This window comes from Aotus nancymaae, unplaced genomic scaffold (assembly GCF_030222135.1).
Source record: "Aotus nancymaae isolate 86718 unplaced genomic scaffold, 86718_ANA_hifiasm-v0.15.2.pri h1tg000025l, whole genome shotgun sequence".
NCBI classification, from domain to species: domain Eukaryota; kingdom Metazoa; phylum Chordata; class Mammalia; order Primates; family Aotidae; genus Aotus; species Aotus nancymaae.
Window position 1 is genome coordinate 30579981 of NW_026988438.1, and position 24087 is coordinate 30604067.

The 24087-nt window shown below is 41.2% G+C and overlaps 1 protein-coding gene across 2 annotated transcripts in view; it reads right to left on the reverse strand.

Moving 5' to 3' along the window:
• WIPF3 (WAS/WASL interacting protein family member 3) overlaps positions 1-24087 on the reverse strand; it is a 108066-nt gene that overhangs the window by 57414 nt on the left and 26565 nt on the right. Inside the window, exon 2 of one of the 2 annotated variants that reach the window (XM_064380522.1) lies at positions 22471-22617. In XM_064380522.1, coding sequence (XP_064236592.1) covers positions 22471-22560 — 90 coding nt within the window. In that variant the 5' untranslated portion in view covers positions 22561-22617. The remainder of the gene's footprint in view (positions 1-22470; positions 22618-24087) is intronic. The other variant, XM_064380523.1, reaches the window with a different exon arrangement.

Genomic DNA, 24087 nt, shown 5'->3' on the forward strand with positions numbered 1-24087 from the left:
CTTTCCCTGTTTTACACTTGAGAACCCAGCCTTTGAAGAAATTGTTTAAAGTTTAGGCTGGGCATGGTGGCTCATGCCTATACTTTGGGAGGACAAGGCAAGAGGATTGCTTGATGCCAGGAGTTTGAGACCAGCCTGGGCAACAAAGCAAGACCCCGTCTCTACAAAAAAAAAACCATAATAATAAATAATAAAAGATAAAAAAAATTAGCTAGGCATGGTGTTGTGTGCCTGAAGTCTCAGCTACCTGGGAGACTGAGGCAGGAGGACTGCTTGAGTCCAGTAGTTGGGGGCTACAGTGAGCTATGACTGTACCACTGTACCACAGCCTGGGTAATAGAGCAAGATTCCCATCTCAAAAAATAAATATTAAAAAATAAAAACAAGTAAAAATTAAAAAAAAAAGTTTTAGAGGCGCCTTTCTCTTCAGCTGTTGCCTAGCAACATTTAAAATGAAACGAAAGCAACATGAAGCAAAAAAGAAAATCAACAGCACACTCACTCACTCCTGTCCCTGTAGGACTGTCCCCACTGTGGGGTCTGAAGGGTGAAGGGCACAGAAATCTGAGGTTACTCAGAGGGCAATGATGAGGCAGATGTGAAAGAAGCTCAGCTCTCGGGGTGCCTGTCCACAGTCAGCCCAGCCTGCACCAGCATGCAGCTATGCAGCTGATCATGCCAATAGCCCTCACCATCAGTGCCAGCATACAGCAGGAAGGAACAACATGAACTTCATCAAGTCCACCGAGCCTTCCAGGTCCACTGATGGACAACTGCTTTTATGTAAGCCAAACAGGCCAAGTCTGGCACTGTCAGTAACGGAAATTTTGTGTGCCTGGAACACAAAAGTATATTGTTCATTTGAATGTAGTCAGTGGTGAAGAGGGAGTGGTCTTGCATGGATGGCCCTGGTGAAGAGGAGCAGCCAGGTTTTTCCCAGACGAGGGTCAGGAATTGATGATTCAAATGAAAAGATTTGGTCAAAAAAAGAAGAGGAGGGGGGCTAAAAAGTGACAACCCCAAGAAGGTAAAGAGGAGCTGATGTGTGAGATTGCATGTGGCTGAGCCAAAGAGCACATCGCAGACACCAGGAAGTGAGCCTCACATCCTGCTCTGCAGAGCCCTGGGAAAAGGGGGGTTCAATCTCCGTCCTCCACCCCCAGTCTCAGCACCCTCCTGAGGGCAGCCTCTCCTGGCACAGAAGCAGAAGGCTACGTGGCCGACAAGGCTGGGCCTGGCAAGAGCGTAATATGACACGGGAGCGTTTGCTGTATTTCCGAAAGGATGCAAAGACCCAACAATTGTATATATCACCCAATGATATCACTGCGAAACCCAGTGAGACTGAGCCCCATCGTGAGATGCCGGGGACTCGGGGAGAGGGGGCTGCCACTGATATAACTGAACACTTAGTATGTTCCAGTATCTGCCCTGAAGCTTTAAAGCATCATTGAAGTGAATTCCTTTACAACCCCATGAAGGTACTATTATTTCCATTTCACAGATGAGGAAAGTGAGGTCCAAAAGAATTAGCCCAGGTATCAGAGATGACTAAACTCAGGGGGCAGGTCCACCTGACACACAGGCCTATGGCCTTTTCTTCCTAGCTCAGATGTTCTCCCATCACACGGGAAGGTGAATGTGTGCCAAATGGGGCATGGTGCTCTCTGGCCCCCTGAAATCATCTGTTTATTGCTGGGTCTCCATTGTCCCTATTTCAATCCTCATTTTCTATAGTGGTTCTCAAGGGGATGAGCAGGGGTGCCATGCTCCTCTGTGAGGGTCTGAATCTCTGTGGTGGCCTGTGAGGTCTGAAGAAGCCCCTGGGTACCCATGTTGTGACGTCTTGAGAATCACTGATGGGGTGCCGCCCTGCCCTGTGTACCCACAAAGAACCAGCCCTGCTGTGCTCCTCCAGCTCAGGAGAGGCCCTGGAGCTTGGCTCCTAAATCTTTTCTTCCATTGTCCTTCATACTCCTAATTCAAGGCTCCTAAACTTTCTCATGCATTTTCCTTTATACTCGGAAGTCAATTTCTCTAATTTAACATCAACCATTGCATTTAGTTTTTCCTTTTAGGAATAATCTATCAATAAAATTTACTTTTTTAGAACAAAAGCTAGATGAAGTTATGGGGAACAAACATGGTACTCTTCACTAAATGAAGTTTCACATTCATGGAAAAACATGCTCCTTTCAAGTATAACTATCTGAGCAAGCATTAGTAAACAGACATGGTTTCTGATGACCCAAAAGGCATATGAATGAGTCTTGAGACATTTTAAATTTCCAATCATTCTTTTATCCCTAAAGACATACCCTTCCCTCTGACAAAAAGCAATCCTCAAAAGCAACCCAGAAGAAAATGCAAACGATTTCTCTGATGATGCTAAGCCCTTAAATAATTATTCCACCGCTGTCTTAGATTTAATTTCCTAGAAAATTCCATTACCTGACATGTCTCTGTTCTAGAACATACATTGACCTACGCTAAGGTCTAGCACAACCAAAGACCTCTTTTCCCTTTGATTATCTCTTCATAGTTCAGATGATGGTCTTTAACAAATATGTATATGAAGAAATACGCACATGCGTGCAAGCGCACACACACACACACACATTTTTCAAAGCTGCCACACACAGCTTTGTAAGCTATCTCTATGACCTCTTAGACTTGGCTTTAAGGCTCCTTCCCCCTCACCACCTTCTGAAATCCCTCAACAATACAGTCACGAGAGGCATTTAGTCAGACTAGAGAACACTGAAGGTGAAAATTCTTCCATATCTGGTGACCTTGGCATCAAAAAGAGTTGCCAACTGGGAACTTTGGATTTGATAACTGCCCCAATGTCCTCTGTGCTTTGTGGGAGAAAACACCAGCTAGTGATAGCTGGTCCTTGTACCAGGTCAGAGAACAGTAAATGCAACAGTTTCACAAAATATTGTTTGATATCTGGTGTTCCCATTTGGTCTGTGGTTTATTTACGTAAAAAGTAGCAAGGAAGATTATGATGGCAAGTCCCACAGCTTCTCTGACACTCCTCTTGCTTGTATCCATTCCCATTCTTAGGAGAAAAAACCAAAAGCATTGCATATATCAACTCAATGATTAGGGCAGGAGAGCTTAAAAACAAAACAAAACAATAAAACCTTAACATTAATCTCTAGAAAAACAGGAGCCAGATTAGGCTATGTTGGGGTGGGGATAGGGAGAATAAATCACAGTGACATACAGAATTTTAAGCAGATGACCTATGAATTTTTATTTTTTTTTAAATTTTAAAATTAAAAAGCATGTAATAATTTATCTCAAATACCCACCTCAATTAGTGAAAGCATGCTACATAACTCCTTCCTTGGTTCTGCCAAATCACTTACATTTTGCACTAAATGTGAGGTTGTTGATGTCCATTAAAGTTTTTTTTTACTATGAAAAATTGTTAACATACATGATGTGAGTAGTACAATTGAGGCCCCAGCCATCATCATCTAACTTCAACAAGGATCAACTCCAGCCCATCTTGTTGTGCCTTTCCACAACCCACGTTCCCCCTCCAAATCCCTGCTTATTAAAAACATATATCCAACACCGTATGAAATCACCCACAAATATTTCAGTGTATAGCTGTAGAAGAAAAGAACTCTTAAAATATAACAAGCATATTATTAAATAAAATTAGCTGTAAGATTATCTACAATTCCTTTACGTAAACCAATATCCCATCAGTGTTCAAATTTCCCTAGGCAGTAGAGTTTTAAATGAATGTTTGGCTCAGGTAGAGAAAAACCAACCCACAGCACTAGAATCTCAGCATCGCAAAGCTGCCACAAGGCCCAAAGAACTTCTTTCTCTGCTTTGGAGAGGCACTTGGGACCAGGTGATCCAGAATTCTTGCATGAGCATCATGATTAAACCTTCTAGGGAAACACGTGTCCTTCCCTTCCCTCTTGGTCTGCTACTGGTGAAGGTGCTTGTGAAATGACAAACCAAACAGCAGCTGAGAAAACAAAGTCCCCTCCAAATGTTTAAAATATTTGAACCAAGCTGCTGTCTTGGTTCAAATGGAGTGGATGCTCAGGACACCCCCGGATCTTCATGTATTTGTTCCTTGCCTCAGCAGTGACAGTCCTACAGCTGCACTCATGTGGGTCTAATCTGTGGCTGGTTCCAGGTACCTCCTGCTATACCCATGGGCCCAGGTCCACTCAACTCAGCAAAAGAGGAGAGAAGACAAATCGCTCCACTCCTCGGAATCATGCTGCAGGAGCAAGTACTGGCCCCATGGACTTGGAACCCCAGATGACCTAGACATAGTAGCATCTGCACACTGCTCGGAATCAAAACAATTCCCCAGAATGAAGGCCTCAGAAGCAGCCTCAGAGGCAAAAGGTTTTCTCTGACCTTCACCTGCCCTCTTGTCGTTCAGTCCCATTCTCACCCAAGGCTAACCACAGAAACTAGAATCCCGCTTCCCCAAGGTGGGTCATAGAAACCAGAGCCCCTTTTCCCCAAAGTCAGCCATAAACCTAAAAATACTACTCTAACTCCCCCGACCCCGTCTTCAGTATAAAAACTGGCCATAAAGAAATTATCTGACCTATTTCGTTTAATTGTAGGTCCTAACACCCCATTCAGAGAAGGTCTTGTCCCACACCCAGAAGGAAGGAATGCAGCTTAGCGAGGCCAAGAGAATCTGGACAGACATGCCTTGCTGGGTTTCCCCTGTTCAGTCTATTAGCATCGGATCTACCCTCTTTGTCCAATCATATTTCCACGTGGCTGTCAATACTCTGTTCAACCTAAATATAAGAATAGATAATTTCTGCTCCATCTTTGGGTCTTTATGCTAAAAACTCCCAGGTATACATTAATAAAATTTATATAACTTTTCTCCTATTAATTGGCTTCTTTTCAGTAATTTTCAACAATTGGCAAAGGAGAAGCTTTCTCTTGGTCCCCCATGACGTATTTTTGGGTTATTTTCAGACTGCTGGCCTGACTTCCCACTTGGATAACTCAGGTTCCCAATTTTGATCTTGGCTTCTAGCATCTGACCTCCTACCCTGTACTGACCACAAGGATTTTTGACCTGAACGTGTCAGTCCAAGATCTGGTTATTTACCCAGTTGTTTTCCAGTCTGCAAAATAAAAGTAGATACTATTTACTAAGGAGGCTCTTGTTAAGCAGTTCCTACTGCTATCTTAAGGGGTCTTCACATAACTCTATGCCTGCTATACTCCTGCTCAGGGCATTAAAGATGCATTGTGAACAAAATAGACATAAAAAATCCCTCTATTAAGTTCCCATTCTAGGAGCAATGTACCCTAGGAAGTGGCAATTATTATTCTCATTCAAATACGAAGAAATTGAGGCTTAGAGTTATTAAGTAATTTGCTTGACATTCTATGGCTAAAACCCACGTTTTGTATTTAACATACCAGGCTGCACCCTTACCTGATCCCTATGGAAACTGGCAGCGTAGCACGATGAGTGCCGACTGGACAACTACAGGACACAAACATGTTCAAACATGTTTTTACACCCTTGTGTTGTTTTTTGTTTTTGTTTTGAGACAGAGTTTTACTCTTGTCCTACAGGCTGGAGTGCAATGGGGTGTGATCTCAGCTTACTGCAACCTCCCATTCCCAGGTTCAAGTGACTCTCCTGCCTCAGTCTTCCGAGTAGTTAAGATTACAGGTGCATGCCACCATGCCCAGCAAATTTTTGTATTTTTAGTAGAGATGGGTTTTACCATGTTGGCCAGGCTGGTCTTGAACTCCTCACGTCAGGTGATCCATCCGCCTGGGCCTCCCAAAGTGTTGGGATTACAGGCGTGAGCCAATGTGCCCAACCACCCTTGTGTTTTAAGTACTCTATGTGGTAGAGATGGAATCCTGCTTTTACCAACTTGAAAACACATTCAAACTCCTCTATTGTGAACAGACCTTATTAAAATGGAAATCTATTGCTAGCATGTACAAAGTGGATACACTGTGTTCCTTTCTGTGAATTTAAAAAAAAAACTCTTCATGCAAAGCCAAAGGCACAGGGTCTATTCTCTTTGAAAACAATGAGTTAGAATGGGAAAGCCTGTGCCAAAAGATACTTTATGACTTTTAAAATAATACCCAAGTGTTACATTTTGCTGTACCTATATTTGTTACTTCTGATATAATTGCATTTGCTTTATAAAATATTCTTACTAAAATTTGAATGCATTGATGATGTTCTTTTTTAATTTTATTTTTTCTTTAAAAAGTAACTTTTATATCACAGACAGGTACAACGTTGATGGTGTTCTTGTCACAACATAGATGTTGTTCTGGCTTTCAAGGCTTCCATTTCATATGGCAAATGGAAAATAGTGGCTGGTTAGCTCATTGTGGGTTTGCCTGGTGAATTATGATATCTGCACTAAACTCACTAGGATCAGGAGGAAAGGCTGGGAACTAAGTGCCTACTATGTTCTTCAGACTTATCTAGGCACAGACTCTCTGTCTTCGGATCTCTCACTAGCTGCTTTGTGACCACTGGCCCCAAGATCCTCCCTTCTCCCTCACCGGATTCTGTTCTGTTTAGGAGAGAGTTCACAACATTACCTAGGCACATATAATGCCTGATATGCAGAAAAGCAAGCTTAGGGATAAAAGGTGACTAATTCAGAGGACAAGAGGGCTCTTTAAAGATGAGACTTCAGGGATCCCATATTCAGAAAATATTTAATGAAGAGGCAACATATGGTACAAAGTTTTAGTTTAGGAATAAGAAGCCAATTCTATACTCATCTTTCTCATGACTAAGCAGTGATCAATGTCACACCTTGGTTTCTCTGGATTCAGGTTTCAAGCTCTTCAGAGGCAGACACTTAGAAATTTTGTGTGGCCAAAGCTCAGTAAATTTGCATGATAGCCCGATCAAGGTTAAGAGCACAGTCTGCTGTCACTGAGTTCAAGGGGCACCTACTGTCCCCACCGTGTGCCCAACACTGCTAGCAGTAGAGACCCTATCCTTCTGAGCTCACCTGCCATTAGCTGTAAACCAAGACAAAACAAAATAGAGTTCCATTGCACTGCATCTTCTTTTTTAATGCTGATTCTCTATGAGAATCTCTCTAAACCATGAGTTTTATTCCGAGGACGTGTAATATGTTTTTTTTTTTTTTTCTATTAAAGGGATGGAAGAACCAAGAAGCAAGTGGGGAAAACAATGGAACCACAAAGAAAAAAATAAAAGGAAAGAAAATAGCAATCTCAGGAGGCAGCTTGGAGATATAGGAAGAAATGTGGAAACCCTGGCCAAGGTATGGGGAGCTGAATCCATTGACTTCTGGCTTTTAGGTTCCGAGAGGTAGAAGTAATCAATCCTCAAGAGGGTCTGCATCAAAAAGCTTTTGGCTTAGCGGTTCAGAGCACAGCCTGGAGATGTTCTGCCAGAGTCCCGGCAATAACCCTGCCCAGTAAGTGACTTGCCCCTAGTGCCTTGGTGAGCTCATCCATAAAATGAGAACAACAATAGTACCTGCCTCAAAGGGTTACTGTGAAGAATAACACAATTGATCTATGCAAAGGTCACAGTAAATGCTAGATAAGTGCTCATTGCCTAGTCATCAGTACCACTTATTAAACTTGTATACGCAGTCAGAAAGCTGGGGGAGGAATCCAGCCCCTGATCAAGGTTAAAAACATACTCTGCTGTCACTGAACTCAAGGGGCATCTACTGTCCACCACTCACTGACTGTGTAACACTGGGCATGTAAGTCACCTTTCTATGACTCAGTTCCCTCATTCTTAAAATGGCACACTGGTGCCTACCTCATTAGATTGCTGTAAATATTTAGATAATTTAGATAATCCATGTTAAGTGCTTAACACAGTACTGGGGCACAAGAGCTATTTAGTAGATGCTTGTTATTATTAAGCATTACTGTTATAGGATCCAACTCAGCCAATGGGTAAGTGACAATTCATTCCATTTTTAAAACCTTTTCTTCTCAATGTAAAAGCAACAAATGTTCCACATAGACATCTGAGGAGATGCAGAATCATACAAAAAAGAAAATAAAAATCACCCAACTCTTTTCCACCCCAAATATGCACTGATGACATATATATTCTACTTCCTTACAGTCTTTATGTGAGAGTACATAGGTGATCATGTGCACCCACAGTTTTATGTAATTGGTACTACACTGTCTACATGAATCCTGTTTTTCTCACTTCATGTTACCCATCCTTTTATTAAACAATCTAGGAAATATGACTTCCTGGCTGCCAAGTCAGCCCTCCACTGCAGAGATGTGGTGTGTTGGCTTGGCAGCCAGGAAGTCACGTTGCACAGCCCAGCACCACCAGATGTGGAGCTCACCACTGGCCACCCCTTACCCTACCTTACTACAGGTTTTCCTCCCCGGGCAGGGTTGGGTATCTAACCGCCAGCAACAACCTGACATGGGTGGAGGTTTTTTCCCTTTTATGACAAGAAAGGTTAAAGAAGGAAAGAGCAGTTTGGGGGAAGGAGTAAGTGGCTGCAAAGATCCCAGCCTCTCAGAGATGGTGGCCTTCGCAAGCACAGCAGTGTACAGATGAAAAGACAAACGTGGTGGAGGGAGGAACGGCTCCCTGGCAGTTTTCTAGGAATCGCAAGATATTCTGGAATCTTAAAAGATTTCCAAGGCAAAGAGTCAGAAGATTTGGGTGTAACAGAAAGCTCCAGTTAGGAATCATTGCTCCAGAGACAAACCCCAGGGTCACCTTCCCGCCGTAACCCTCAGCTCAGACGCCGCCTGGGAGTGGCTTATGCTCCTGGGCTCCTATGAAACTCAATAAAGGCCTTTAACACTTGTAGGCTTTAACACTTGCAGGCTTTTCTTGCCAAGTCCTGGGCATTACAAGTCCATAATCGCTGCCTCCTGCCCACCACTGCAAGCCCTCTCCTCTCTGTTCCTGCTATTCCTCCCACCTCACAGCTGTGAAAAAAGAAACACATTTAAATACCATCCTGAATGACCCTTTGGAAGTATGAGTGGCAGCTCCTGCCACACCTCTTTCTCTTCCAGACCAAGGCAACCTGCTGTCAACACTGGCTCATTTTTCACTAAAGCCATGTTCCTGCTCCTGGTGCTAACTAGCAAAGAAGAGAGGGAAAATCAAGTTTTTTTAATTGCTTAAAGACAAAGGCATCATTTTGCAAACTGCTAAGCAGAGACCAAATGTCAACTTAATACTGTCTTAACAGCTTGGCCTAATGCAAAAGCCTTCTCCTTATTCCAGTGGCCACTATCAGTTCCTGGTATGTGTCCCCAGTCCCTCATTAGCGACACTAATCGAAGTACCAGACTGTCAGGGGAACCTAAGTGAGTGACAGTGTGTAAGAATTTTTAAGACTCTCATTATTCCAAATGCACTAGCAGACATGCAAATTACCTTCTGCAGAATATGGTGTAATGGCAATTCTACTAAGTGCCCTTCCACGTAGCGACCCTCTGCCTCTGCATTTTTTTTAACAACAGCAAACACAAAATTCCAAAAAAAGCTCTCATGGAACCTCAGAGAGCATTCCATTTTCTCCATTTTCCTTCTTAGATTGATAGGTTTTTCTATACTGCATGTGCCCCAGTATGCTAAAGACTGTGGGAAAACCTTCCAGTATATGTCACAGCTTATATTTTATACTAGAAAGCCTACTTTGCCCAGGAATCATGCAATCCTTAGACTACAAGGAGAAAAATTAAGCCACTGAATTTCTTGAATGCAACGACTCTGGCAAACAGGAACAAGAAAAGAAAACAGCTAGGGTGTGATAAGCTTCTCACTGTCACCTACTTTCGGCATTCTATTAAACATCACTCCCAGAATGCGCAGGCAGAAATGTATGGCACCACAGTGTCTTCCTACGTAGAGCATTGCTTTTCATGGTAAAAAGTGACTATCAAGCCAGTTTCCTCTTTGTATTTAAATAATAAGACATGGCCTGCCCTCGGTGAACTGTTTCTTCCATAGAATATTTAAACTTGAATGGCAACATTAAAAAATAATACTACAAAAAATCCACATTCTACTTTATAAATAAACACAAATGCTGTCATCATAAATCCTACTGTCAGGCTTTGCCTGGAAAACCCAACTCCAAAGAATTTCTCAGCTGATCAGTGACACGTAGGGAGAATGCATCATTCGTGGTTAGGAACTGTGGCAAGAAAACAGAAATCACAGGCCCCCAAGGGGCTTCTTTGCCCATCTTGGACTCTACCAAGTGGTCAAAGTACAGTTGAAAGCAAAACTTCGGTAAAATTGTGACGCATTTCAAATGTCAAATCCATTGTATTTCCTTTAGATATATTTTTAAGTTACATCCTATAAGTAAAGCAGAAGTAATAATTTAATTTTAAGTGGACCAACATACCATGTGGGCAATTTTGACATTGATATTGCATTTTATTTATTATTTATTTGTTAGTTTTTAAAATTTTTTTTATTGCATTTTAGGTTTTGGGGTACATGTAAAGAACATGCAAGATTGTTGCATAGGTACACACGTGGCAGTGTGATTTGCTGCCTTCCTCCCCATCACCTATATCTGGCATTTCTCCCCATGCTATCTCTCCCCAACTCCCCACCCCCTGCTGTCCCTCCCCTATTTCCCCCCAACAGACCCAAGTGTGTGATGCTCCCCTCCCTGTGTCCATGTGTTCTCATTGTTCAACACCCACCTATGAGTGAGAACATGTGGTGTTTGATTTTCTGTTCTTGTGTCAGTTTGCTGAGAATGATGGTTTCCAGGTTCATCCATGTCCCTACAAAGGACACGAACTCATCGTTTTTTATGGCTGCATAATATTCCATGGTGTATATGTGCCACATTTTCCCTGTCCAGTCTATCATCGATGGGCATTTGGGTTGATTCCAGGTCTTTCCTACTGTAAATAGTGCTGCAATGAACATTTGTGTGCATGTGTCCTTATAGCAGAACGATTTATAATCCTTTGGATATATACCCAGTAATGGGATTGCTGGGTCAAATGGAATTTCTATTTCTAGGTCCTTGAGGAATTGCCACACTGCCTTCCACAATGGTTGAACTAGTTTACACTCCCACCAACAGTGTAAAAATGTTCCTATTTCTCCACATCCTCTCCAGCATCTGTTGTCTCCAGATTTTTTAATGATTGCCATTCTAACTGGCGTGAGATGGTATCTCAATGTAGTTTTGATTCACATTTCTCTAATGACCAGTGATGATGAGCATTTTTTCATGCTTGTTGGCCTCATGTATGTCTTCTTTTGTAGAGTGTCTGTTCATATCCTTCGCCCACTTTTGAATGGGCTTGTTTTTTTCTTGTAAATCTGTTTTAGTTCTTTGTAGATTCTGGATATTAGCCCTTTGTCAGATGGGTAGATTGCAAAAATTTTTTCCCATTCTGTTGGTTGCCGATTCACTCTAATGACTGTTTCTTTTGCTGTGCAGAAGCTGTGGAGTTTGATTAGGTCCCATATGTCTATTTTGGCTTTTGTTGCCAATGCTTTTGGTGTTTTGGTCATGAAGTCCTTGCCTATGCCTATGTCCTGAATGGTTTTGCCTAGGTTTTCTTCTAGGGTTTTTATGGTGTTAGGTCTTATGTTTAAGTCTTTAATCCATCTGGAGTTAATTTTAGTGTAAGGTGTCAGGAAGGGGTCCAGTTTCTGCTTTCTGCACATGGCTAGCCAGTTTTCCCAACACCATTTATTAAACAGGGACTCCTTTCCCCATTGCTTGTTTTTGTCAGGTTTGTCAAAGATCAGACGGTTGTAGATGCGTGGCATTGCCTCCGAGGCCTCTGTTCTGTTCCATTGGTCTGTATCTCTGTTTTGGTACCAGTATTATGCTGTTTTGATTACTGTAGCCTTGTAGTATAGTTTGAAGTCAAGTAGTATGATGCCTCCAGCTTTGTTCTATTTGCTTAGAATTGACTTGGCTATGCGGGCTCTCTTTTGGTTCCATATGAAGTTTAAGGTGGTTTTTTCCAGTTCTTTGAAGAGGGTTTAGGTAGCTTGATGGGGATAGCATTGAATCTATAAATTACTTTGGGCAGTATGGCCATTTTCACAATATTGATTCTTCCTAACCATGAGCATGGAATGTTTCTCCATCTGTTTGTGTCCTCTCTTATTTCCTTGAACAGTGGTTTGTAGTTCTCCTTGAAGAGGTCCTTTACATCCTTTGTTGGTTACATCCTTAGCTAGGTATTTTATTCTCTTTGTAGTAATTGTGAATGGCAGTTCGTTCTTGATTTGGCTGTCTTTAAGTCTGTTATTGGAGTATAGGAATGCTTGTGATTTCTGCACATTGATTTTATATCCTGAGACTTTGCTGAAGTTGCTTATCAGTTTCAGGAGATTTTGAGCTGAGATGATGGGGTCTTCTAAATATACAATCATGTCGTCTGCAAATAGAGAAAATTTGACTTACTCCTCTCCTAACTGAATACCCTTTATTTCTTTTTCTTGCCTGACTGCTCTGGCTAGAACTTCCAATACTATATTGAATAGGAGTGGTGAGAGAGGGCATCCTTGTCTAGTGTCAGATTTCAAAGGGAATGCTTCCAGTTTTTGCCCATTCAGTATGATATTGGCTGTGGGTTTGTCGTAAATAGCTTTTATTATTTTGAGATAATGTTCCATCAATACCTAGTTTATTGAGAATTTTTAGTATAAACGGCTGTTGAATTTTGTTGAAGGTCTTCTCTGCATCAATTGAGATAATCATGTGGCTTTTGTCTTTGGCTCTGTTTATGTGGTGGATTACGTTTATAGACTTGTGTATGTTGAACCAGCCTTGCATCCCCGGGATGAAGCCTACTTGATCGTGGATGGATAAGCTTTTTGGTGTGCTGTTGCAATCGGTTTGCCAGTATTTTACTGAAGATTTTTGCACCTATGTTCATTATGGTTATTGGCCTGAAGTTTTCTTTTCTTGTTGAGTCTCTGCTGGGTTTGGTATCAGGATGATGTTGGTCTCATAAAATGATTTGGGAAGGATTCCCTCCTTTTGTGTTGTTTGGAATAGTTTCAGAATGATTGGTACCAGCTCCTCTTTGTATGTCTCGTAGAATTCGGCTGCAAACCCATCTGGACCTGGGCTTTTTTTGGTTGGTAGGCTATCAATTGCTGCCTCAACTTCAGTCCTTGTTATTGGTCTATTCAGGGTTTCAGCTTCTTCCTGGTTTAGGCTTGGGAGGGTGCAAGTGTCCATGAATTTATCCATTTCTTCCAGGTTTACTGGTTTATGTGCTAGAGTTGTTTGTAGTAATCTCTGATGGTAGTTTGTATTTCTGTGGAATCAGTGGTGATATTCCCTTTATCGTTTTTTATTGCATCTATTTGATTCTTCTCTCTTTTCTTTTTTATTAATCTGGCTAGTAGTCTGTCTATTTTGTTGATCTTTTCAAAAAACCAGCTCCTGGATTTATTAATTTTTCGAAGGGTTTTTTTGTGTCCCTATCTTCTTCAGTTCTGCTCTGATCTTAGTTATTTCTTCTCTTCTGCTAGTTTTTGAGTTTTTTTTTTATCTTGCTCCTCTAGCTCTTTCAATTTTGATGCTAGGGTGTCGATTTTAGACCTTTCCTTGCTTCTCATGTGGGCATTTATTGCTATAAATTTTTCTGTAGACACTGCTTTAAATGTGTCCCAGAGATTCTGGTACATGTGTCTTCGTTCTCGTTGGTTTTGAAGAACATCTTTATTTCTGCCTTCATTTCATTGTTTATCCAGTAAACATTCAAGAGCCAGTTGTTCATTTTGCATGAAGTTGTGTGGTTCTGAGTTAGTTTCTTAATCCTGAGTTCTAATTTGATTGCACTGTGGTCTAAGAGACTGTTTGTTATGATTTCTGTTCTTTTGCATTTGCTGAGAAGTGATTTACTTCCAATTATGTGGTCAACTTTAGAGTAACTGTGATGTGGTGCTGAGAAGAATGTATATTCTGTGGATTTGGGGTGGAGAGTTCTGTAAATGTCTATTTAGGTTTGCTTGGTCCCAATCTGAGTTCAAGTCCTGAATATCCTTGTTAATTTTCTCTCTCATTGATCTGTCTAATACTGACAGTGGAGTATTAAAGTCTCCCACTATTATTGTGTGGGAGTCTAAGTCTCTTTTTAGGTCGTTAAGAACTTGCTTTATGTATCTGGGTGCTCCTGTATTGGTTCATATATATTTAGGATCCTTAGCTCTTCTTGTTGTGTTGATCCTTTTACCATTATGTAATGCCCTTCTTTGTCTCTTTTGATCTTTGTTGGTTTAACGTCTATTTTATTAGAGACTAGGATTGCAACTCCTGCTTTTTTTTGCTTTCCATTTGCTTGGTAAATCTTTTTCCATGCCTTTATTTTGAGCCTATGTGTATCCTTCCATGTGAGATGGGTTTCCTGGATACAGCACACCAATGGATTTTGGCTTTTTATACAATTTGCCAGTCTGTGTCTTTTGATTGGGGCATTTAGCCCATTTACATTTAAGGTTAATATTGTGATATGTGAATTTGATCCTGCCATTTTGATGCCAGCTTGTTGTTTTGCCCATTAGTTGATGCAGTTTCTTCATTGTGTTGATGCTGTTTACCATTTGGCACGTTTTTGAAGTGGCTGGTACTGGTTGTTCCTTTCTATGTTTAATGCTTCTTTCAGGAGTTTTTGTAAGGCAGGCCTGGTGGTGACAAAATCAGCAATTGCTTGTTCATAAAGGATTTTATTTCTCTGCTTATGAAGCTTAGTTTGACTGTGTATGAAATTCTAGGTTGAAAGTTCTTTTCTTTAAGGATGTTGAATATTGGCCCCCACTCTCTTCTGGCTTGTAGGGTTTCTGCCGAGAGATCCACTGTGAGTCTGATGGGCTTCCCTTTGTGGGTAACCTGATCTTTCTCTCTGGCTGCCCTCAGCATTTTTTCCTTCATTTTAACCCTAGTGAATCTGACGATTATGTACCTTGGGATTCCTCTTCTTGAAGAATATCTTTGTGGTGTTCTCTGTATTTCCTGGACTTGAATGGTGGCCTGCCTTGCTAGGTTGGGGAAGTTCTCCTGGATAATATCCTGAAGAGTGTTTTCCAGCTTGGATTCCATTCTCTCTGTCACATTCAGGTACACCTATCAAATGTAGATTAGGTCTTTTCACATAATCCAATATTTCTTGGAGGCTTTGTTCATTTCTTTTCACTCTTTTTTCTCTAATCTTGCCTTCTCGTTTTATTTCATTGAGTTGATCTTCAATCTCTGATATCCTTTCTTCTGCTTGGTCGATTTGGCTATTGAAACTTGTGTATGCTTCGTGACGTTCTCGTGTTGTGCTTTTCAGCTCCATCAATTCATTTATATTCTTCGCTAAGCTGTTTATTCTCGTTAGCATTTCATCGAACCTTTTTTCAACATTCTTAGTTTCTTTGCATTGGGTTAGAACATGTTCTTTTAGCTCAGAGAAGTTTGTTATTACCCACTTTCTGAAGCCTGTTTCTGTGAATTCATCAGACTCATTCTCCATCTAGTCTTGTTCCCTTGCTGGTGAGGTGTTGTGATCCCTTGGAGGAGGAGAGGCATTCTGATTTTGGGTGTTTTCATCCTTTTTGCACTGGTTTCTTCCCATCTTTGTGGATTTATCTACTTGTGGTCTTTGTAGTTGATGACTTTCGGATGGGGTCTCCGAGTGGACATCCTTTTTGTTGATGTTGAAGTTATTTCTGTTTTTTAGAATTCCTTCTAATAGTCAGGCCCCTCTGATGTAGGACTGCTGGAGGTCCACTCCAGACCCTGCTTGCCTGGTGATCACCTACAGTGGCCTTTGTGTTCTTGCTGGAAACTGCACTCCAGAGCTGTTCCTATCCAGCCATCTTGGATCGCCCCTATTAGTATTTTTTTTTTTTTTTTTGAGCCAGGCTGAAGTGCAGTGGTGTGATCTTGGTTCATTGTGACCTCTGCCTCTTGGGTTCAAGCATTTCTCCTGCCTCAGCCTTCCAAATAGCTGGCATTACAGGTGCTCGCCACCAAGCCTGGCTAAGTTTTGCATTTTTTAGTGGAGATGGGGTTTCACCATGTTGGCCAGGCTGGTCTCGAATTCCTGACCTCACGTGATCCACTCATGTTGGCCTCCTAAACTGCTGGGATTACAGGCTTGAGCCACCGTACCAGGCAATATTGAATTTTAAAGAAATGAGACAAAGGAGCTCAAAAAACAGGGGAACTGGAAGCAAGAAAAGAGAAGGAGATGATGAGAGTCTTCTGGCTTTCCTTTAAACCTGGTCCACAGCTTCAGCAGGCCCCATCAGCCCTTCTTCCCATTCCATACTCTTGAAAAAAGGAAAGATGCGTATCAGGGATGGAGACAGGGAGGAGCAAGAAGGGGCAAGAGGAGAGGCAGAAAGCTGAAACTAAAGAAAGTTTAGCCCCTAACCTAATCCCTAAGATCTTCCAGAGCTGGTATAAAGTTTGCATTTCGTTACAGAGGATGAGAACACATTTGCAAATGATCTTCATCTTGCAAAGATTACATATAATAAAACCTGCCGTGCTGGTCTATGCGCATTGACAAAGATTCTCTGTTTGACCAGAGAATTCTGACCTCCTAACCAAGATTTAATCAAGCTTCCAAACTTCTCCCAGGTCCATCTGTGCACTCCCTTGTAAAATCCAGTTTTGGCAAAAACCCCTTCTAAGTCGGTTTAACAAGAACCACCCCATCTCGATATCCAATCACCCTTCAGTATCTGATCAGATGCTTCATCCTTCACCAACCCCCAAGGTATGTCCGATCACCCTGGCTTGTCTTCAGCAAGAATCCTGTTAGGTTGGTTTAGACAGAATCCCCTGCCCTTGATACCTCATCAGGTTGCTATTCAATGCCCTGGCCTGTCTTCAGTAAGAATCCTGTTAGCTCCGTTCAACCAGAATCCCCTTTAGCCCTGATGTTTCTTTTTAGTATCTGTTTATTCACTGACCCCCCGCTCTGCTCCTGGGCTATACACTCCCTCTTGCCCATGTTGTATTGGAAGTTGAGCCCTATCTCTCTACCCTGTTGCAAAATCCCATCCACTTGTTGTGATGGTCCTAGTCTTTCTTACCATGCTTTCTACCTTTGAATATTTTTTTTTTCACAACATAGATGTTTAGAGTCCTGAACACTGGTTATAAAAAATTTTAACTCCATTTCTTAACCCAGTTTACACAAATAATTTTTCATTCATTCATTCAGTGAGTTGAGTACTTATTTTGAGTCAGGCATGAGTGACACAGAACATCACCTACAGACCCCAGTCAAAAAAAAAAAAAAAAAAAGTCAAAAACTACTACCTGCTCTGAAGCAGGGGTTTACAGATATAAAAGGCAGTAGGGAAGGAGGAAGGGACACCTTAAGCTGGGATGAATAGGAAGAGCCTTTCTAGGCTCTCAGTGGCTATGCAGAAGGCTTAAGTAGGAGACTCCAGGACAGGGGCATAGGAGGGGCCAGATCATGCAGGATGTAGCGGGCCACAGCTCAGCAGGGTCTCGGAAGTTCCTGACAGGAGAAGCAGAGGATGTGCACGTGGGTGGTGGGTAGTGGGAATGGGAGGCTGAATGAGCCCAGCCAACTGCAGGACAGGTGTTGGCAAACTTTTCCTGGAAGGGGCCAGGCTGTAAATATTTTAGGCATTGTGGGCCAAGAGGCAAAAATCTAGAATATAATGTATATTCTTATATAACAAAAGAGAAAACAAACTTCCACAAAATATTTATTGACAAAACTCAAAATATAGTAATAATAATTGAGTAAGATTTAAAAAATTCAACCCTACTAGTGAGAAGAATGGAATTCTCTCTTTGAGGAATAACGTTTTGCTTAATTGGTGTTCTGCTGCTGTAGCATAAAAGCAGTCACAGACAAAATGTAAATGCATGAGTGTGGCTGTGCTCCAGTAGCACTATTTATGGATTAAAATGTGAATTTTGTATAATTTTCATGTGTTGCAAAATATTACTTTTCTTTTAATTTTTTTCCCAGCCATTTGAAAATGTAAAAACCAGTTTTAGCTGAAGGATGATCAAAAAACAGGTGGTGAGCTGGCTGTGGCCCAGGGGCCCTGGTTTGCCAGCCTCTGCTGCAGAACGTCCCGTATTCTGCATGTGTCTGATTGCTTGCTCATGAGGTCATTCATTCTGGGCAGATTACCACAGGGTGATGCTCTGTGCGCCTTCTTGTATCTAGTAAAGGCTTGTGATAGGAGGTCATTCCATTACACATGACAGTAAGTTTGATTCATTTTAAAGAGACATTTTTCCCTTGTAATAAGAAGCAAGCTAGGGGTAATACTTGGGACTCTGAGAATATATTTTTTCCTCACAACCTTTCACTCAGTGGTTTTAGCTTTCATGGGTGATCTTTGTCTAAATCAATCAAGTTACAAATTAATAGGGATGTAATTTTTTTTCACTTTTAACCTTTTAAATTGTTTAATACCACAAATAGAAAAGCACATAAAATAATTTTGTATAGTTTAACATATTTCTATAAAGTGATACTGTATGTCATTGCCACCGATGTCAAGAAATAGAGTCTTGCCAGCACTCTAGAAGCCCCTAGGGCCTTCCTGATCCTGGGTGCCCCACTCTCCTCCCAAAGGGTGTCATCTCCTGATTTTATGGTGATCCTTCATCGTGTTACCAGCTTTTCTTGCATTCCTAAACACTGTAGTTATTTTTTTCTGTTTTGGAGCTTTATATACATGGGATCATACAGCATGTATTCTTTTGTCAGGTGGCTATTCCTCCATGTTGCTGCATGTTTTGCTGATTCATTTTCACTGCTGTATAGTACTGTATAGCATGGCCGTAACACACATTTTATCAATCCATTCTACCACTGATGGACACAGGGGGTTGGTTCTAGTTTTATGCCATTCATGCTGCTACAAACATTCTTAACATATCTTTTGGGTCATGTGGGCACACACTTCTCTTGGGTATCTACCTAGGATGCACATATTTAACTGTGGTAGGTGCTGTCAAATGGTTTTCCAAAGGGTTTATATCAATTTACACTCCCATCAGCGGTGTATGAGAGTTTCCATCACTCTGCATCCTTGCCAACATTTGTCATTTTCCTTTTAAATTCTGGCGTGATTTTAATGGCGGCTTCATATACCACTTAGAGGGTATACAATAATTTATTGAATCTCCTAGTATAAAAAATTGGGGTTGTTTTTTGCTTCTTTCTTTTTGGTTGTTATTACAAATCATGTTTTCACTAATCTCCTATAGCTATATATTTCTATATGTCCATGATTAGTTACTTAAAAAAAAATTACTGGTAGGGAAACCATGTCAAGAAAATTACTTGAAATGAAAGTAGGTCCATTTTCTAAAGGGTTTGCTCTCTACTGACAAGTTGTATCTTGGAGCATGTCACCAAGTTTTGCTACCACTAAGAGTTATAAGGGCCCAGTTCCCAATACTCCAGCCGACATTTAAAAAGTGTCTCACTAAACTGATAGATAAAAATGGTTTCTCATTATTTTAATTTGTTCTTATTCAATTGTAGTGAGATTAAAATATTTGTATTTCTTCCATCTAATCATATCCTGTGCCCATCTTTGTATTCATCCTTTCCACAGTAATCTGTAAAAACTCTTTATCTGCTAAAAGCATTATTTGCCTTTAATATATATTGTAAGTATATATATTATTTTTCTACATATAGAAAATGTTTGCCGGGCGCGGTGGCTCAAGCCTGTAATCCCAGCACTTTGGGAGGCCGAGGCGGGTGGATCACGAGGTCAAGAGATCGAGACCATCCTGGTCAACATGGTGAAACCCCGTCTCTACTAAAAATACAAAAAATTAGCTGGGCATGGTGGCGCGTGCCTGTAATCCCAGCTACTCAGGAGGCTGAGGCAGGAAGAATTGCCTGAACCCAGGAGGCGGAGGTTGCGGTGAGCCGAGATTGCGCCATTGCACTCCAGCCTGGGTAACAAGAGCAAAACTCTGTCTCAAAAAAAAAAAAAAAAAAAAAAAAAAAAGAAAATGTTTTAGGAAAATATTAACATCTACATGATAATTTTACTCCTAAATTGACTTGTTCTTCCATGAGAGACAGACAGAGAGAGAGAGAGAGAGAGAGAGAGAGAGAGAAAGAGAGAGGAGAATTCAAAAATGAGGGAGGGAGAGAATTCAAAAATTTAACCAGATGTAAAATTATTTTTTATTACGCATTTAAGCATCTTTAAAGAAAAGGAATTCCCTAATGAAATACTAAATGTTATTGTCAAAATTATCAAATTCTCTTCTGATTTTTGCTATTTATTGCATATCTTAAGTAGCTGATTTCATTATGCACAAAATGTGTGTTGTTTCTAATCCATCATTTTATATCTACTTCTACATATCAGCATAGAAGTAATTTTTTCTTTCTTTTGAGATGGAGTCTTGCTGTGTCACCTAGGCTAGAGTGCAGTGGCTCGATCTCAGCTCACTGCAACCTCTGCCTCCCGGGTTCAAGCAATTCTCCCTGCCTCAGCTTCCCAAGTAGCTGGGATTACAGGTGCCTGCCACCATGCCCAGCTAATTTTTGTATTTTTTTGTAGAGATGAGTTCCCCATGTTGGCCAGACTGGTCTTGAACTTGGGACCTCAGTTGATCTGCCCACCTCGACCTCCCAAAGTGCTAGGTTAACAGGTATGAACCACCATGCTCCACCAGATGTAAGTTTTAATTACCACTACTGCATAATGCAATTTTAAATTAACGGTATGACATAACACATTTTATTTGGTTCTCATAAAACATTTGAGATCTATTTTTTCACTATAATAAATAGCATTGCTGGGCACAACCTTGTATAAATTCTTCTTGGCATCTTTAGGGTTAAATGCTTAAATCAGTCTCAAAAATAAAACTACCTGATTACCAGGGGAAAAACTATGATACATACAGATTTACTGTTTTCCTCCAGAGAACACTCCAGAAAGACCTGTTCAACATTTACTGAGTCCTAGACATTTGTCTGTCACAAGCAATGTTTAAAAAGGATTATTTTCCTAAACCTCCAATAACATGGGTTTTGTTCAGTTTATTTATTCCGGCTAAATGTATGGGTATATTGTGTATTTGAAGTTATTCTAAATTGTACTTCTTCAGTGCTTACAAGATCCATATGGTAGTTTAATGTGTATTTCCTTTATTTATAAACTGTTTATCACTTTGTGGCAATAACCTTGAACTTGACTTTGGGTCAAATTCAGCAGTGAAACTTCAATGCTTATTCTATTCTTTGCATATATTGGTAGAAAGCTTTCAAATGTAATTTATACTATGTGCTTTCTTTCCACTCTCTTGCAGAGCAAGAGCCAAGTTCCAGGCAGGTCTACACCCTTAGCACCTCAGATAGGGTCTGTGTACAAAGCTAATGTCACATGGGGTGACATCTCAGGCATACTCTCACCCTCACCAGGGCCTATGGCCTTGCAGCTGGGGCCACAGGCTCTCCCTTCATAGCCAGCACTCCTCAGGGCCATGTCATCTGTGAATCTGAGGGAGGGCTGCACCCGGCAGGGAGGTTCTGTTCCTGGCTTCTGCTGACTTGGCTCACACCATCCTTAAGCAGCCCTGTCTCTGTGTGCCGTATCATCATCTCGTTTATCTTCTACTGAAAACAGAAGCTGCGGAGCTGGTGCGAGACGCCCCTCACTGAAGTGGTGTGAGGAATGGAGAATAAATGTGAGAAGTGCTCCTGGTTTTCTTTAGAGGAAAGGTTTGCTATAAGCATTAAGCACTAGCATTCTGAAACTGTGTGTGTGCGGTGGTGATTTTTGCCCCACAAGGGGACATCTGGCAATATATGGGGTCATTTTTCTACTACCACAATTGGGGGGTGCCACTGGCATCTAGTGAGTAGAGGCCGGGGATGTTACTAAACATCCTACAATGCATAGGACAGCCCCAAACAACAAAAATGATCTGATCCCAAATGTCAATGGTGCCAAGGCTGAGAATACCTGTTCCAAAACAAAATGACCACCCTCAGCCTCAGTACTAGGCTACAATAATAGCCTAGTACTATGGTACCAAAGCTCAAGCTATTATTATCACCATCCAAATTACACATTGGAACTTGACTTCGCAATGCCTCACTGGCTGTGCACTTTGGCATGGCCCCTCGTCTGAGGTTTCCAGTGAGACAGATAGTCACTCAGAGAGACTCCCGAGCCTGTACCAAGAAGCAGGAATGAGAAGGGAAATGACATAGACATCAGTAGACCAATGAGGTGGAGGTGGAAGCTCCCGAAGAATGGGGGAGAGAAATGGCTGAGCCAGGTTTGTTTGGAATCAGATTCTAAAGCTGCCAGATCCAGCTACCTAAGATGCCACCTGCCACAGGGAAGCTAGGCAGTGCTGCTTCTGAACATTTAAAACCTTCTGCTCAAATGTATTCAAGTGGTTTAAGCTCTACAGTAAACCAATCAGAAAAAAAAGGTCTTACCGGAGGTGCTGATGGTAGGGGAGGAGGAGGAGCCCCCAGAGGAGGGGGAGGTGGAGGCAGAGGAGGTGGTGGCGGCGGTGGCACTGGCATGTGTCACAGTGTTGATGTCTCCTGCTTATGAATGGTCCCAAGAGAGTGGCTTCTGCTCTGAAAGAAAGAAAAACAATGGCTTTAAACTTGGATTTTTTACTCATATGCAGGTAATGAGTATCTTGCAGACATATGCATATTATAGGTAGTTTGATTCTTTCACCTGTTCATTCATTCATTCATTCATTTATTCACAGAGTGTCCACTGTGAGGCAAGCCTTGTGCTAAGTGCTGGAGACTGACAAAAGCAGCCAGATTCTAGAGACAATTAGGTGTTAAAACTGATAGAATTTAGCTATTTGAGTCTCAATACAAATAATATATATATACTTAATTCCATAATGATTTTTCCAGATAACTGACTTCCACCTTTTTAGCATTAAACTTTTAGTTTTATCGTTTTCAGTCATTCTGCATAGACTCCCATTTTCCTAAGCAAACAGAATGAAATGTAACCTTTTATAAATGTCACCGGCTTAACATGAACTCATGACGCCAGCCTCGAGCAAGGCTTAGGGCGTTAGTCATTTTTCTGCCTCTTTCTCTCCTGTTGGCTGTTACTTTCCTTGCTATTCCTGTGTCATTGTTTCTGCCCAGCCATCTTGATGAGGATGGGCCACCTCTCCTCTGCATAGACTGTCTATCTGGTATTTTCTATGCAGGGAGGGTTTTGGCATGATTCTGCAAATATGATTCTGTTTCAAACAGCTAATATAGGATGTCTGATCTCCGGATAAATGTGTGGAGCTTGTATGTGTGCATGCATGTGTCTATGTGTGGGTGAGTGTCTTAGAACTCATAGCAAGGCACACTGCAAGGACTTAAAATCTGTATTAAAGAAAAACCCCATAGTTTACAACAATTGAAAAAACCTCTATGAGAACCTAAAAACAATCAAAGCAGAAAGTGAAATAAACCTCACACTTGGGCAGGGGTGATTTTGTGTTTCTGCTGTCCCTTTAGTCACTGGAGGACCAGAATGAGGCCTGTCCCTCTATTTTTTTATCTTTAAAATCCTGTGGCATTTATAATTTTTCATGTTAATATTCTTATCTCCACAGAGTCCAAAAGCATTTATACAATGTGATGCTTTCTTGGTAGTATAGGCCACTGAATTTTGCTCACTTAATATGTTTTTTTTTTAATCTTTTTATCTTTTTATATGTGGTCATTATGTGACACACTAATCACACTTATTTCCACAATAATCTTCTAAGGTCGAGGCTTCAACGCCCTAGCATCCCCATTTTTATAGGTAAAGAAAAGGACATTCAGGTACATTAAATCTTTTGCTCAAAGTCACCTATGCTATAACCAGCAGACCCGGAATTGGAACCAAGGCTTAACAGGCTCTAAAGTCCAAGAATATCAAATGTATCATTTTAACCCCTTTTAAGCATACAATTCAGTGGCATGAAATGCATTCATGATGCTGCGCAACCAGCACCACTATCCATTTCCAGAACTTTTTCATCATCTCAAACAGAAACTCTGTACCCATTAAACAATAACGCCCCATTGTCTCCT